General features: G+C 44.7%; 1 protein-coding gene across 1 annotated transcript; it reads left to right on the top strand.

Annotated features, from left to right (window-relative positions):
* The first annotated feature begins 13,285 nt into the window (after nucleotides 1-13,285).
* On the top strand, nucleotides 13,286-17,748 carry LOC147234196 (serine/threonine-protein kinase pim-3-like). Its single transcript, XM_086147010.1, has 6 exons — nucleotides 13,286-13,782; nucleotides 13,970-14,079; nucleotides 14,165-14,215; nucleotides 14,367-14,730; nucleotides 15,488-15,664; nucleotides 15,939-17,748. The coding sequence occupies exons 1-6, from the start codon at nucleotides 13,695-13,697 to the stop codon at nucleotides 16,139-16,141; spliced, it is 993 nt and encodes a 330-aa protein (XP_086003136.1). The 5' UTR covers nucleotides 13,286-13,694; the 3' UTR covers nucleotides 16,142-17,748.
* The last annotated feature ends 263 nt before the right edge of the window (nucleotides 17,749-18,011 follow it).

The raw sequence follows: 18,011 nt of genomic DNA, 5'->3' as shown, positions 1-18,011 counted from the left end.
GCTAGCTGTGAGGCAGTGGTGCGGTGTGCTGTGGGGGTAACACAGAATTTCAAGGTGGAGCTGGGACTTCATCAGGGATCAGCTCTGAGTCCCTTCTTGTTTGCAGTGGTGATGGACAGGCTGACAAATGAGGTTAAACAGGAGTCTCCATGGACCATGATGTTTGCAGACGACATTGAGATCTGTCGTGAGAGCATGGAACAGGTTGAGGAAAATCTTGAGAGGTGGAGGTATGCTCTGGAAAGGAGTGAAATCCGGGTGGAACAGTGAGACTACGGGGAGCGGATATCATGATATTGGAGGGTTTCAAGTACTTCGGGTCAACAGTCCAGAGCAATGGAGAGCAAGGAAAAGAGGTAAAGAAATGGGTTCAAGCAGGTTGAAATGGGTGGAGAAAAGTGCCAGGGATACCGTGCAATAAAAGACTGTCAGCCAGAATGAAAGGAAAGGTCTACGAGACAGTGGAGAGATCAGCGATACTGTATGGGCTAGACACAGCGACAATGACAAAAAGGCAGGAGACAGAGCTGGGGGTTGCAGAGATGAAGATGTTGAGGTTCTCTTTGGGAGTGACCAGGATGGAGAGGATCAGGAATGAGTCCATCAGAGGGACAGCACATGTTAGATGTTTTGGAGAGAAGGTCAGAGAAGCCAGACTGAGATGGTTGGGTCATGTACAGAGGAGGGATAGTGAATATATTGATCGATTGGAATTGGAGCTGCCCGGAAGGAGGTCTAGATGAAGACCAAAGAGAAGATTTATGGACGTAGTGAGAGAGAATATGAAGTTAGTTAGTGTCAGAGAGGAGGATAAAGAGAATAGGGTTAGATTGGTGAAGGTTGATCCGCTGTGGCGACCCCTGAAGGAAAAAGACGAAAGGTAAAGAAAACGACTTAAATACCACTTCAGTTGAACATGTGGATGCTATCTTCCTGGAGTTTATCCGAACGTCCAATATGGAACACTAGTAATGCAGTCTCCATTGCTTCTACAACAACCATTCCTGACACATTCCACTTATCTTCCAATTTGGACTAAAAGAATAAATACGGTGACTTTTCCCCACCATCAGTTATTTCTCACTCCCACTTTGCCACACGTGTGCTTTTTGAACCTCACTTGGCTACTGACTTTACTTACTTTTGGTTAATCTTTGTTTTAGACATGGCCAGAAACCCCTGAGACCTCATTAATCTCCAAACATAGTGTTTTTTTAAGAGTTATCCCAATGATAAAGAAAACACCTCTTTTTTTTTTGCCCTACGGGGGGGATCTTCCTCAGCCATTTTCACTCGGGAAGGGGGTCAAGAACCAGCGGGCAAATTGCAGATTTTTACCAATCAAACCAGTTTGGATTGGAAAACGGGTTTAGGGAGAGAATGCATGAAATAGAGCCCGAAAAAATGGATGTCTTTGCAAATTACAGAAAATATACAATATTGCCCTTTTTGGGGTATTCACTCACTTGCAGAATTCCAGTCCAGCGTGATTTATTTTCATTTAAGCGTGACTTTTGTCTCGCATCCATGCCGCAAGAAGAGGTTGCATCCATGGTAACGGCTCACCTTGAAATACACGACACGGACATCTCCTTCCCATCAGTTACTGAAAATCTGTACTTTGAATTTTATTGTGAGAAAAGTGACCGTATTACCGGCGCTACTTCGGCGTTGTTCTTGAGACGACTCAATTAACGGGTGAGAAAACGGCGAGCAAGACCCGAGTCAGCGACCGAGGGCGCGATGCCCCCCCCGCCCTCCCTTTCCACCCGCCCACCAGAGTCGGAGATAGAGAGATAGCAAAGGGGATGAAACGGAGAGAGACGAAGAATGGGACAGGGCCGAGATTCAGAGGTGAGGGGAGAACAGAACCAGAACGAGGTTCCGCGGGGGGAAATTGGAAAAAGAGAGAAGTAGAAGCGGGAGGAAGAAAGAGTGCGGCAATAAAAGAGAAGGTGGTGGTGGTGGTGGGGGGGGCGACGCACAGGTGTTTCTTCCCCTTTGAAGAGGGGATTCCTCGCTTGCCTTTAAGGAAGAAAATAATTAACACTTTCGTGGTTGCCATGCCGACGCGCGGTTTCTCACTCCGCTCTCAGCTGTGAGCATTCCTGGGCCATAATTACCCACGGTTCAAGGGCCCTCCGTAATTACCCACAATCCATCTGCGCCTTCATCTGAGAATGAGTCCTGGACCGGAGGAACAGAGAGGCACCGGCGTTTATTTGCATATTGCGACTTGTAAGATGCCGCATACCTCCGAAAAGGTCACATGCGCTCCACAGAGGGCGCGGCTGAGTCGCCGGCGGCGCCACGTTCCTGTCACCGATGACGCTCTTCCTTCGGTTCAAGGGTACTTTTTGTGCTTTTTTTTTGAGCAGATTCGTTGCTCGGCTGTAAAGACGTTTTGTTTGTCTCAACTCATTACGTGCAAATCGGTAAATACGTTAGCAACTAGCAAAAGATTTAGTACTAAAAAAACCGCTGGATTCCTTGAATTGGCACAACCCAGTTCAAGAGCGACGCGGCTTCCTATCTGCGGCATTTATGTTTCATCCCAGGACTGCGAGAGAAAAAAAAAAAATCCCCAAGCTCTCACGTTCCCATTTGACAGGTGTTCAGTGTTTTTTTTTTTTTTTTTCTCTCATACACACTGATTGATACGCAAAAGGAAAAAAAAATTAAGACAGCGGCTGCATAATTTCCATACTTCTGGAGACATATAAAAGGATATCCTGATTATGTAGCACGCGTGTGTTTTCAGGTTTAATTGCAATTCTGTAGATGTATATTAGCCAATTTCACTTTGATCGTATCCCCCGCTAGACTATCCCGGACGATAAACACTGGAAGAATTTCCACTGACATCACCGGTCGCTGACGCGACGCTGAAATTACGCACAGCGCTATTGACACATGAGGCACAAGCTTATTACACAGGCGGGAAATAATTAGCTGCGTTGTATATAATTATTCAATAAACGCGGAGTGTTATCTTCGATGAGCTCTGGTCGCGATTGTTGTGATTACAGCGAGAACGCCGACCAATTATAGCGGAGGACGGTGGAGTCTTGTATTCGAAACTGCTGAGCGTGCAGAGCCTGTTGGCATGCAATTAGTCGGACCGTCGTTAAGAGACGTTTTGTTGCAGAAGCTGATGCTTCTTGATTAATTCTCATTACCTCCGTGTGTGTGTCTGTGTGTGTGTGTGTGTGCGTGGGTGGGTGTGCGCGTGAGCTTGAGAGACAGAAAGTGAGAATTTTCAGTGCAGCGGGTCACAGTGCTAATCAGCCTCATTAGTCCAAATCACCCAAATGCAGAGCGTGTCTGTAGACAAAGCTGCTATTTTGCACCTTTTCTTTCTTCTGTTTCTTTAAATGTAAAACAGAGAGGAAAGCGTGATGAGTGAGACCATCTACTACTGACGAATCTAGGATTTCTACAAATTATCAGATTCCAAATCCCATGAAAATATCAACAGCAAATCCGGACTCTTTAATTTCAAGGGGGTTGGTAAGATTTTTGAAAAAATTTCATCTGTATCTTTTGTCAATTATTTGAAATTTTGTTTATTTTTTTTACCCCCCGTGGATTTATTTCTCCGTGAATATTTGACATAGCCGCAACCCCGCGTTAATCCATTGTAGGAATCATCTACGAAACTCGCCTCGGACGGTTTCCCGGCGCCGACTGTCAATCACTTGACAACCTTACACCTTTTAATTACCCCGATAATGTAAACGTGAAAAGAAGCAATTTGAGTGTGAAGACCTGATAATGCCTACTGCTGTCTCCCACCTCAGAACGCTGTTTGGTTAATTTCGCCGCGAGCGCTCAGGTGTGAAGGATTTACAGGGGGGAGCGAGGGGGATCTTTTCATAGGTGTCATGGCGAGAGGGGTCCGCGTCTTCTTTTCTCGCTATTGTTGCCATGTCATAACATCAGGACCTACGGATTAGGCCCTTCTGTGGCTTCGATCTCTGCACAATGTGCCCAGGCTTTTGGTGACATGTGGCTATTAGACACTCTGGTGAATAAATAATGACGTGACAGACTCGAAGAAGTCGCTGGTAATACAGAATAAAGATCAAAACGCCGCCTGGACGAGCCATGAGAAGACCGGAGCTCCGTCTATGTGTCTTAACGTGTGCGTTAGTTTCGGTTCTCTTTACATTTAGACGCGCTTTCTTCCGAACTGCTGCGCATGAAGGTGTGTTTGTGCATGTGGAAATGGACTGCTGACCAGGCATCCCGCGCCGGAGCTTGGGTCCTCACAGACACACTGTCAGCACAACGCCTGTCACGGCGGCCGACCAATGAAATCCCTCGGAGTGCAGGTCAAAGGGCGGGCGGCGGGCTGGGGGGGGGACAGCCACGAAAGCGCCCGGCTCTCCGCGCGCAACATGTAACACAAAAGTTCACTTGAGGTGAAAAACAAATCTTAATAAATGAGCTAAGAGTGTACGCTGCAGTTAAGCCCGAGAAATTGCACAATTAACTTTCACATATTATCCTTACAATCTTTCTTGACAGCTTGGCTTGGAGTGTGATGATTTCACCTCCACGGCAGGTCTGATCCTGTCCCTTCGCTTGCTCTTTGTCCAAATTAAAATGTCGCAGGCGTACATTGGCCTTTAGGGCAGTATTTTTTGTTTGTCTTTTTTTTTTTTTTTTACAGCTGGCACGCAGCCTCGAGGTATTACGGCAAGTTTTCTCACAGTCGCGGTCACCCAATGCCTGCAGTGTGTGTAAAAAAGCAAATGCGCCGCCACACCAACAAGTGCCGGACTTGAGAAAATGAGATTTGAATAAAGGGTATACTGATGCATAAGCAAGAAGAAATGTGCTGCAGACGCGGAGAAACTTTACCTTCATGGTCATTCTACTACAGTGAGTCCACTCATGTAGCTAAATGGTCTCAGAGTATAAGGCACTCTCATTTTCCCCGCTTTATGCCTTTTTTAGGAGTTATAATAGATATCATTATCAACAAATTACCTCAGCGACTATGACATTACTTATGTACGTTGCAATATCTCTCCAGCAAATATCCTGGGAGAAGGGAATGGGAGATAATATTCTAATTGTTTAAATTCATGATACCCATAAAACCCATCTATGAATAATTTAGTGACATGTGACAGCGCCTATTCACCATGTACCTGACTTTGCTGTGGGATTATTCATCTTTTTTGCTCATTCAGATGGAGTGGACGCATCCCAAATCCACTTAAGGCATTCATCTTAGTGGGACAACTGGCACCTCCTCCCAACAGCCCTTATCTAAATGTTAATTTTCACATGCCAAGAAAAAAAAAAAACATTAATTTTGCGTGTTATCACGCCGGTTTAATTTGCACCAAATACAAAGTACGTCTGTCAGTGTCAGAAATATCAGTACGATTAAAAAAAAGTAGAAATGGTCAAACAACAACATAAAGAAACAATTTCAGTCAACTCTGGGAATTATTGTTATCTTCATTATGGCTTTATAACATAAATACTGTGGCAATTTATCCCAGGATTCCCCATTTTTGCCTGAATGTCACGAGAAAGGGGCCTTTTCATATGTCGGAGATTTTTACCGCTCACTTATTCCACTAAATTCAGCTTGAATTGACTGATCCAGCCACAGATATCTCTTGGCCGGCTACGAAATACCCTTAACAACCTTTATCTGCGATGGGCCGGGGTCAAGCTTCCTCTCCAGTCCATTAAGTCTGTGTACAAAAAAAAAAATACAACAATAAAAAAAAAAAAAAAGTAAAGAGACCGCCTGGTAATGAACTGCTGCCTTTTTGTGCCGCTCACATCAGATTTGAGTCAAATCCCAGAAAACGACATCCCGTGTTTTGGGACTGATTCGTGTTCGATAAAAAAAGGGGAACCGGCCTTTACGTGGCTCCATCTCATTAAAGTAAGAAAGCGGCTTCGTTTCAGACGTGCAGTTAGCATGGAAGCTCCGTGGACTGCCTCGGGATGTGCAACCCTCCCCTCCTGGGGTCGCCGGCCCGGGGGATTTAAGGCTTTGGTCTCAGTATCCTCTTAAGACAGGGATGGGCAGTTAAATGGATCAAGTCACTGGAGGGAAGTGGAGCACTTAGTCGAAACGTCTGTGTATACAGTATGTGGAAGTTATATACGCCTGCTTTCCCGCTGAGGATTAACTACTAACGCAGCTGCTTTGGGGGGAGGACTTCTGAAACAGTTTGAGCAATAGACTTGGAAAGTGATTACTGACTGCTAAATAACAATCTCTTAATAGGGATAAGAGGTGAAAACTCCATTTGGAATGTAAACCATTTATGGTAACTGTTAAGTAAATCTTGTAATATCACTTCGATGGTTAAAATTGGACCCGTGTGGAGACGGCGAAAATACAGGAAAAGCAATGAAAACAGCACCTATGTTGAATTTTTCCACCAAAATCGTGCAAATTATAATGCCTTCGCTGTGTTTTTTTTTTTTTTTCCAATACTTGCTAAAGGGCTAACCCAAACTCAAACCTGAAACAACACAATAAATCTTGTTCCAAATGATCAAATGGGATTTGTTTTATGAAGTCTCCTACACCAGCCCGGCAGCCTGTTCGCACCCTTTCCTAGAGTATTAATGTCAACTCCCATGCACAGTAGCCATGTGCACGTTACAGATAGTGTCGGAATACATACAGCTAAGCTCCTGGGTGTTTTTAATTAATGTGATATATGTGCAGGGAAAGTGAGTATATGCGGTCGTATGTGTGTTTAGCTGTAGACATCTCGCACTGTTCGAAAAAAAAAAACAACCTGCGCTCGAAAACAATTTCAACCTTTCTGCAGAAGCTATGTATAAATTTGAAAAATCCATTTTTAAATTTGTGCCCATCACTCCCCTGGTTTTAATGACGAGGTAACATGAGTGAGCAAACATTTTCAGCCACCATCGATTAAACTGGTTGAACGAGATTTCGCTTCCACCGAAAATTGGTCATTATAGCTTGCCGCAGCTTCAAAGACTTGTTCCCAAGATAGTTCCAGGGCTACTTACACAGACTGCGTCACGGCTGTCATTCACAAACATTTTCAGAAGGTTAGCAGGCTAGCGGTTGGTGAATAACCTCGACGTGTATTCTGCAAAAGGACTAGTAGATTGAATTTAATAATGTATGTCAGATTAACTTTGTCAACATCGGCGCACCGAAGTATCATTCATAACCTAGTAGCAAAAATGGGTGTATTGTTTCTTTACGCGAGTTGCATACAAATGAGTAAGCGGGACATTTTCCTTGTTTATTTAATCTATATTCCATCCACGCTTTATATTTTTGGCACAACATGTCAATTTAATGTTCTGTTAAATATCCTGTTTGGATTATTCAAATGGATCTCAGCTTCAATATAAATAAAAAAATCGCTGACTTGCAGCACACAGCTGTTCTGCAGCACAGCACTGACACCTATAACCGTATTTGAGGGAAGACCTCTTCTTCATGCAGAAGGAGAAACCATCCACCGAGGCCGATCGGCCAATCGGTATCATTTCTCTCTCCGATGATTCAATACGCTTCGAAACGCCGAAAAAAGGCGCCGACGAGCGATGTTTAACCAACACACCAGACGCACTTCAGGGACCCTGAAGGTTCAAGCACGGTGTGAGGGTTGAGGGAGCCAGGCAATGTATAGCTTATTCATCAGTTTCGTTGAGCATTGATGATCTGTTGGGTATGACCTGATGCTGTCTGGCCCCTGGCGTACCAACATAGTGTTTAAAATTTAATAAAACATCCAAAGTTTGATTTCATGTCTTTGTCGGCTCTCTGAAGGATTCGTATCAACACAAATGTTTAACCACCAGTGAGTAGAAGATTGGTAAGTCAGGAACATTGCAGATACGATTATCGCCCGAACGGTAGCTGATGCACAGAAGGACAGACGTCCAAATAAAGGGAAGGTGTAAGGTAAGGGTCAGCAGCCTGCGCTTTTGAAAATAATTGAGTATTTAATAAATAAGTATTTTATTTTAGTTTGTTCGGTTTCAAAATAAAATTTAAAATTTGAAGACTATGGCGATCTTGTAACGTCCGAATAAAACAGGTAAAAAAAAATTGTTGTAGCTCTTAATAAGCGACTGCACACAGAGAGAAGTCGCCATTTTTGGTTTGCTGCAGGTGGAGAATTTAAGTACAGCTTTTTTTTTTTTTTTCCACATATACAAGAAGGACTCAAATGGGCATAGAGTATTTTGCTTAAACGTAACTTTCAATCCAAAGTTTTTTTTCCAGAGTTCAAAATGTTTTGTTGCATGCAGAAATGTAACATTTTCTCTGCAGTCGCTCATCCATTTAAAAAAATGCAACTTATATTTTGTTTATATATATATATATCATTAAGGCAAAAAATAAATAACATAATAGGCCGTGTTCACTTATTTTACATTTTTAAAAAAGGTTATGTGGCTGCCGGTGTTTTCTTTACGGGTCCAAATGGCTCTTTAACTGGTAAAGGTTCCCGACCCCTGGCGTAAGGTAAAGCGTTGAGGACGCTAATGACCAGTTATGCAATATGGCTAGCAGATTACTAGCCTGACAAGGGACCTGACGTTGTTGCATAATGCTGAGATGAGACAGTAATCCATACAGCTAACCTGGCCAGGATACAGGGACGAGTGACCAAGTCCCAACCCGCAACAGCGCCATGCACTGAGCACAGACCGCCAAAACCTTTCTGGAAAGTGTTTGAATAGCAGCGGGGATTATTTTGAATATGAGTACATGGTTGGTGACGGCAGACACGACAGTCTTTTTTTTCATTCAAGGAAATATTTTTTCATCTACCCATCGCCCTCATTCAGGGACACCACTACGGTCGACGCAACTCCAACGGAAGATAATACGTGTATATCCAGTGCGCATGTTGAGGAGGCGTCAGCACGCTACATGGCAAATTCAATCCCTCAGACTTCGTTGGCAGAGAGAACCGGTTCAACCAAGCTGGATCGGTTTCAATCGGCGGTTTACCAAAATGATGTGGCAGCTACTGGCCAGCAGGACGGTGCTAAAAATAACGTCGGGTGACCCCAAGACTCTGATGTGGTCGCGTACCCTCTGGTATGTCTGGCTTTACGTGTCCTAAATGAAACCCGACAAATTACAGACGCAGATGCTCGTTGCGGACCCCTTTTCAACTCGCTGACACGTTTCAGGCGAAGGCAGCCGAAAGGCATTTCAGGTACGAGAAAAAGAAAATTAATGAACGAGGATGGGGCAGAATGAAAGCTTGTGGCCCGCAAACCGCTTTTCGTTTACTTACTCCAGTGCTGTTTTCTCCGTGTCCACAGACCAAAGGGCTGGCAAACACAAATAAATGCCCTGATGATGATTTTGTCACGTGACCAACCGCATTGTGCACGTTTACACGAAGCCTCAGCAAAAACAGCGACTTCGACGTCGGCGCTCGGCACGCCTCCTTGGCCAGCAGCTCAAGTTGCCTCTCGACCCATTCACACCACCACGCAAAAAAATGATTACAATCATGAATACTTCATAAACTTGACTGGTGCTTGTTTGGAGGGCAAAGCCTTGTAAAGATTGAATTTGTCTATGTACTATAATCCAATACCTTGGATGATGGGATTGAGAGATGAATACTTTGCGTTCGATGCATTATTTATCATGTGCACATACTGCTAGCTTTTAGAGAGGCTGCGCTACGGAGGTCGCGTAAGGTGAGGGGAAGTCTTCCATTTAAAACATTATCCTCTATGGTTGCACGTTCATGTTCCAATTTGTTGACATTTTGCAGCCACGAGGTTGAGATAAAGTGAAAGCAGAGGGGTTTTAATTGTGATTAGTTTTACCAGATCCATAGCATGATACTTAAATTTAGAGTCATATGATTGCAGGAGTCCGTCGCAGCAAGCACTGGCTGAGGGGCAATAAACACGAGGATTTGGCCGGTGTCTAATATATCACGGGGTTGACACTCAATATCCATGCAACCACAACACCCTCACCCAATTCAGCCCCAAATGACATTTGCACACGTGCGCGAAGACCACATCCTCGGGCCTATACCAGATACTACATCCAACCACCTGTTGCGTCCATTAAAAGTGATGAATAAAAGTCTATCAAATGTTTATGGCCTTTTTTTTTTGGTTTGTCAAAATGGCTTTGACTGGGATTCTTAGTCAAGATAGTGAGGGGACCCGATCGGGGGAGAGAAGAGGCACGAGCCCAGTTCAGAATAAATATTAACATTCGTGCCGAGAGGTCCAATGACAAGCTGGCAGCTTTAAGTAGAGCAGTGGCACTCGAGACCACATTCAGAGGTTATCCAGGCCATATCTAACCATAAGTATTTAGCAGCTTGCATGCGAGTGTTCTAAATATTGTTAAACTTTAGAAAACATAAAACCCAATGAATTACTTTCAAATGAAAACAAGTAAGAACCAAACAACTATTCCGATTCCGGTCGTCAGTCGATCACAAGCTGACATATAGAAACATACAACCGTTTACTCTTTCATTGGTACGTCTGGGTCTCCAGTGAACCTTCACCATGTTTTTGGACCGTGGGAGGAAACTCAAGCTGACACAAGGAGAACATGCAATAGGACCTTCAAACCAGGGACCCTCTTGCTGCAAGGCGGAAGCACTTCGGCACTGTGCCGCCCAAATATGGAGATTACGGAACATGGATCTATCCAAATTACACAGATTCAGGAAAATCCATTGAGCTTGGCCCTTTACAGATTTTTTTTTTTTTTGGACATTTTTGTAACTCTGTAACCCCCAATCAGATAGAATTGTAACATAAAGTGTGCTCTGACAGGCCGGTTATTTTTCTCTCCCATTGTTGGTGGTGGTGAGTTCATGATCGTCCAGTGCACCAGACACCCTGGCATGTGTCGGGACTGCGATTCCCGGCCATGAAAAAAAAAAAAATGTAAAAAAATTGATAACTTTTCGAGTTATGCAAAGAAAAATGTTTGAAAAGAGGCTTTTCGAGAACACTGGAGAAAACGCTCATTATTCTCAAGGATAATTAATAATGAATTATTAATAACTGCTCTATAGGTGAGAACTCTACTGAACTCATGAGCACAGAGACATCACGATGCGAAGGGGGGGAGGATTTCTTTGGTTTTTTTCTTTAACACGGGGGTACGAGTCGAATGTGTTTACTTTGAAGGATAATTCAATAAACCACTGAACTCTTGATCATATATGCTAATATTTATAAGATAAAAGCAAACCCTTCTTTTGAGGTTATAGATTCAATGCCCAGTATCATTTTCTCAAGATGCGAGAGTGACAATATGCAAACAAAAACAAAATAAAAATGTGAAAAGGTGCACATTATCATACCATGAATAAAGAGCATCACTGCAGGTCAACCCAGCGGCTGTTCCTCTGCTCTCATATGCAGTGGATTTGTGTGCATTTACATAACTTTGCAGTTGACAGGCCCACGGCAAGATAAGGTTCCCTGGAATTTGATGCTTCTGTTTGGTTAGTGATCATACACACAACACACACACACTTACACACACACACACACAGAGTATCAGTGCTAGCAGAAGATAAAAAGTGGAAAGTTCACTGAAAGCCAAGGTCGTGTCAGATGTGTAACAGCAAAAGTGGAAAGTTTACCCTTCGAAATAGGACAGCTGGCACCAAAAACTTGGGCCTGATTATGTTTCCATGTCCTATCTGTGTTACCATCGCGCTGCGCTGTTCTCTTCTCATGCCGTCAATGCATGACATTTCGTTCTTGTGTAACCATAATTATGGATCATTTTTCAAACCCTTCATCACTTAAACGACAAACTTCAGGACCCGTATGTATGCAGCAATGCGTAGCATGATCTGTTGCGGTACATTTTAGAATTTAGAGGGTTTCCCGCTCATTTCAGGTGAGTTCAAGCAAAATCCCTGATGTTATGAAAAGCACCAAAATGTTTTTCCCCACTTCAAACCCCTGCAACTCACAATTTCCCTCCATATTTTCAATTCCAATTGTTTTTTAATTTTATTTATTTCAACTTCCACTTACTTGTGGTGGAAGGGTGTCCTTATTTTGATGCACCGTTTCAATGTACACATTGAAACACAAGGTTTAATGGAATAAATAACTAAATGAAACTGTAACAAGTTTTCAGGATCTGCATTGGAACCCCGTCTAGATCAGATTTTTGGATGTGTTTCCAAAATCATGTATTTTAGGCACAATATAAAATGAATGTTTACTCTCTTCATGACTGGCAGAGAGAGACAGAGATTTCTGTTAGTTGTTTTATAATGCCAGTTTAGCCTTAATGTTATGACAAGCACTGAAATGTTTTTCCCCTCTTCAAACCCCTGCAACTAACAATTTCCCTCCATATTTTCAATTCCTGTTGTTTTTCAATGTTATTTATTTCAACTACTTGTGAAGGAAGGGTGTCCTTATTTTGATGCACTGCTTCAATGTACACATCGAAACACAAGCTTTAATGGAATAAATAACGGAATGAAAATGTAAGGGTCTGCATTGGAACCCCGTCTAGATCAGAATTTTGAACGTGTCCATAAAATCATTTATTTTAGGCACAATATAAAATGAATGTTTACTCTCTCCACCGCTGGCAGAGAGACAGAAAGAGATATTCTGTTAGTTGTTTTATAATGCCAATTTAGCTTGAAAAAAAAAAAAAAACATAGGAAAATCAATCGTTTAAAGTCATTCTCTTTTTTTTCTTCTTCTTTTCCAGTGGTTAAGATAAACAAAGAGGCACGAAAAGGGGAAAATTCATTAGTAATGTGCAGTGGGTGAGTGCAGGGCATGGGGCTGCCTCTGCTGACAGGCCGCCTGTCTGTCACGGCGGAGCCGCAGAGGAAGGACGTCCCAGGATTGCCGCCACGTGCGCTCAAACGCCTGCTTTATTATAATAACTCCCCGTGATTGGTCAAAACGCGACACGGAGAATTTATATACGGCATCTGATTGGTCGCCGCCTCGGAGTATACAGAGACCGCAGTGCAAATCTCCTAGACAAAATATTCCGAGCGTCTCGTACTATGAAAAAGTAGTGCCGATGCGAATGGGGGTTACGGTGCGAATTTCGATAGAACGCTTATATAAGTCACATCGCCGCTTTTTTGGTTGTGTTTTAACACGTATCTAGTCACGGGGTGGCGTTTTCGGGTCGGAATTCGACGACGGGATCGACTTGTGTTGCCCGCGGAGGGATACTAACTTCCAACTGCGCGTCAAAATATTGGCTTGGGGAGACCGCGTCAAAGCTCAGACAGCGGCCACTCTCTTCAGGATAACAACATACTGCGGAGGTCTTTAAACGCAACGTCCTCTCGCAGCGGTTGCTAGAAACGTCGGAGTGTTCGTTGTTTTTGTTTTGGTTTTGCTCTTTACTCGTCCAAGAGGACTTTTTTTTTTTTTTCGTCGCGGACGCCTGTGTCGAGACACGCCAGTTTTGCCATTTGATGCCGGTTTTCGGGAAACGGTGCGCGACTTCACGGTCGTGACACGAATTTTGACAGGCGCGGTACGGCACCGCTTGACTGGATATATCGCTCCCTTGCCGCCAAGACGGTCCGCGCCACCTTTCCAATTTCCCTTTTTTTAACCCTGCGCCTGAACACACCGCCCACTGTTTTGGTTTGCATCCTCAACGGCTGGATAGGAGTCGTCTACGCCGGCCTCTCACCTTGAATATGTTGCTGTCAAAGTTTGGTTCATTTTCGCACATTTGCAATCCTTCAAGTATGGATCATCTTCCAGTGAAAATACAACTTCAGCCAGGTTTGTCCCCTTCGCCCTTTTTTCCCGCCTTCTTGTCGGATTTTCCCCGAAATTAGCAGACTCGATTCATTTAGAGTAAGCGACTGGACCCGCCATCGTGTCCTCCCCCTCCCCCGGTCTGTTGTGGAAATACCCTGCATACTTTTTTTTTCTTTTTTTAACATTTATTTTTACTTCAATTTTGCAGTTAAGGCAGAAAAGGAGCCGTTTGAAAAGGCGTACCAGGTGGGCTCCGTGCTGGGAAGCGGAGGATTCGGAACTGTGTACGCCGGCAGCCGGATCTCCGATGGCGCACCGGTAAGGCTGATCTGAAAGCGGGGCGTTTTTTTTTTCTTTTAATCGAAATAAATCGTCGACTTATTATTGTTTTTCACCCTATCAGGTGGCCGTGAAACACGTCATGAAGGAGCGGGTGACCGAGTGGGGCACAATCGTAAGTAGCGATCCCGATCTGCGTGTGGTTTGTTTTGGTCCCCTCCTCCCCCCGGCGGCTGAGGAGGAGGGGGCGGCGGCGGCGGCGGCGGCGCAATCCTCACGTATCCCCCCCCTCTTCCACCCTCCCCTCCGCCCGGTTCTCGTTACAGAACGGAGCGATGGTACCCCTGGAGATCCTGCTGTTAAAGAAGGTCAGCTCGTCTTTTCGCGGAGTTATCAAACTGCTGGACTATTACGAGCGGGCGGACGGCTGGCTCATCGTCATGGAGAGGCCGGAGCTCGTCAAGGACCTGTTCGACTTCATCACCGAGAAGGGCGCGCTGGACGAGGACGCGGCGCGGGGCTTTTTCCGCCAGGTCCTGGAGGCGGTCAGACACTGCTACGCCTGCGGCGTGGTGCACCGGGACATCAAGGACGAGAACCTGCTAGTGGATCTACGCACCGGGGAGCTCAAGCTTATTGACTTTGGCTCGGGGGCGATTCTCAAGGACACGGTGTACACCGATTTCGACGGTGAGTATCTATTAATCCCCCCCCCCGTGTGTGTATGTGGTGTGTGTGTGTGTGTCGCGGATCGTGCGTGGGCTGGGTTGTAATTGCCCTCTCAACCTCCCCGCCCCTCCGCTCCGTCCAGACGAGCGGATGCGGTGACGCAGCGCTCCGTTTTCGGCGGAGGGTTTTCCTTGCGCAATTACGAACGTGACGTGGACGGCGCTGCTCGGTGCCGTTTTTAGCGACGTGACGCACATCGTCGTCGATCTGACTCACGCTCGGTTTAATCTCGCCGGTGTTTTTTTTTTGTCATTTTTTTATTTTCTAAATGATCCTCCCGCTTCCACGTCGCCGATTATCGGCCGGACTTCGGTTATTTCCGGTCCGCCGGCCGGTGCCACGTAACATCTGTTTGTTGTGAAACCTGAGCCGGGGCGTCACGTGATCCGCTCACGTTGCCTTTTTGTTTGGCATCCCAGCTCCTCGGAAGGGAGGAGGCAGAGGCGGGCGGGTCACACAGTTTGTGTTTTTTGGCCAAATGAAGAATAAAAAGCTTGTACAACATGACTCAGCCGTTTCAGAGCCAGACACAATTGGGTGTTTATTTTTTATTTTTTTCTTCTTTCTTTTTCTAATGTTCAGTCTCTGCAGAGCTCTGGTGCCCTCTATATTCTTCCCATGTTCCGCTTACAAAACCGTCCCACCCTCACGGGGGAATATCAGGTGTCACAACACGCAGGCACCCACTAAACCCCCACCCCTGTTTCTCATCTTCTAGGTACGAGAGTGTACAGCCCGCCGGAGTGGATTCGCTTCCATAGATACCACGGTCGCTCGGCAACGGTTTGGTCGCTGGGTGTGCTGCTGTATGACATGGTGTGCGGAGACATCCCCTTCGAGCAAGATGAGGAGATCCTCCGAGGGAGGCTGTACTTCAGGAGGAGGATTTCAGTCGGTAAGTTACGACGCCAGCCGGCAACATAACCCCGGTTTTCAATTTGACCCGACAATAAAGATGCTTGAAATGATAGGAGAGCGCTTTACACAGCGTTAATTCTATGGTCAATTTGGCTTTTTCGAGTTCCCTGGCAGCTACTTGAGACACTCGGCCCAGGCACGGCATGAAATCGCTGCTTGCACCATCCCGAGTCATATCAAGTGCACTTACAAATAAATACACTCCATTTGTTCAATGACATCTCTAATATTGTGTGTGCCTGCCCCCGCAGAGTGCCAGCAGCTGATCAAATGGTGCCTGGCTCTGAGGCCGTCAGACCGACCCACACTGGAGCAGATCTGCGACCACCCATGGATGAGGGCGACGACCGAGTCCCCCAAGTCACCAGAGGAGCCGGTCGACAGCGACATCCGCCTTAGGACCATCGACACAGACTCTTCGTCAAGCACAACCTCAAGCAAAGAGAGTCTCTGAGGACAGCTCTGATAGACTGAGACTGTGGGGAAGGAAAGAGGGCGGGAGATGGTGGGAGTGATATGGACTCGAGGCCAGCAGCCTGTAGCCCAGCTGGCCTGTCAGCAACTGGGCATCTAATTTAGCTGGACCGGCAAGAAATATGTACTTTAAGTTTCCTCTTTTGTAGGGAATTTCTAATTTATTACTGTTTGTTGTTTCTTATCTTTATTTCCCCCACCCCCTCTTTTTCATTTATTTGATTATATGTGTTTCCTAAATGGGAACATTTTGCTGTTTGGGCGGTCTTACCAGCACTATTTATTCCCCCCTCCCCCCCTCATTTTTTTTTTTTTTGTTTACTATGCTGGTATATGCAGCTGGCAAGGCCCTCCTATTCAGACTTGGCTGCTCTCATAGAGCTTGGAGAATCCCTTTTTATTTAAATGTTTTAATTTTGATTTTGGAGTGCCTTTTTTTGGAAAGCTGCTTTTCTGGGGGCTTTCATCTCAACTCTGTTTTTTGGATTGCCCGCAGTTTGGTGGCTAGGTTGGCTGCGCCGTGACGGAAGGGTGTCTCGCTGTTTTTTGTTTGTTTTTTTTTTTTGTTTTTTTTTTTTTCTCCCACCTTCTCCATCACTGCGAGCCAACCAGCCCCCAGCCAAGAGGCATTAGATAGGAGAGAGGGAGGTGGGGCCTCTTTCTAACAATGGAATACTTGAAACACACTCGACTCAACTCTGTATCACTCTCTTTGAAGCTGCTCACTCACTCTATAGCCTGAACAGATGTTTTGGAAACTGGATCCTGTCTTTTTCTGAATGTCAAAATGTCAACACACACACACACACACATGCTACTACCCCTCTCCCGACCCCCTCCCTCCCCCCCACCTATGCTTGTCCCGGGTGTTTGGTCCTCCTTTCCTTTATGTCTCCCGCCATCTCACTGCTTAACACTACATGGCCCCCACCCCTGGCCTCCCTCAGGGTTTGGGGTGTGAAATGCACAATCAATGCAATCTTCATAATATATCTTTTTTTTTTTTTTTTTTTTTTGCAAATATTGTACAGTGTGTTTTTTTTTTTTTTTCTTCTTTTTGTGTGTGTTTTTCCTCCCCATTTGCATTTAATTTATTTGTAAACATGTAGACATTCCACACTCTGTGGTTATTTATTTATTTATTGTCTATGCTTAACTCCCCTCCTCAAAAATTTGCATATCCTACTTGGCCTTTAGTTTGCATTCCTATAACTTATTTTTACATATCGACAATTTTCTTTTCTTTTTTTTTTTTCTGGGATGTGGAGGATGCACTGACACGGTTGTCGATGTAAAGCAGAATAAAATAAGTTTACTTAAATTTGAAAGAGCATTTGAATGTTATTTAACTACTTTTTAGAGTCTAGTAGTGTTGAATGGCATCCATCCAGAGGAATCCATCTGGTTTCTTTTCTGTAATAAGTCTGGGCTCGATGGAGAGCAAATCAACAGGTGAAAAAGCTTGCGTAGTTGTCACATTGCCTCATACTCCACACTTTTCAGTTCAGCTATGTGACTTGTGGCTGTGAAGGATGGACATTGCTATTTTTTGATACAAAGTTTTCAATTAAACTCCCATTTTTATGTACAGAATCAAGCTTTGTGTGTCGATCATTTAGAAACTTGGAGTGTCGTTGGCCCCATGCCTCGGAGATATTGAAAAGTGTACTTTTGCACCCATACACACAAGGAAATACCCTTAATTTACTTGATGAAACACCCTCTGGGGGAGCTAATATACATATTTAATGTAACACGTGGTGGTAAGACCTCCGTTCATTTACATTGCCTTCAGTAATGATAACAATATTGTGACACAACCGCCAGCGTGGCTGAGGAGAAACATCACA

This window comes from Fistularia commersonii, chromosome 5 (genome assembly GCF_037954325.1).
Source record: "Fistularia commersonii isolate RoL2024-O1a breed Wild chromosome 5, RoL_Fcom_v1.0, whole genome shotgun sequence".
NCBI lineage: Eukaryota > Metazoa > Chordata > Actinopteri > Syngnathiformes > Fistulariidae > Fistularia > Fistularia commersonii.
Note: the sequence above shows the minus strand (reverse complement) of the source record. Positions and strands in the feature narration are given on the sequence as shown.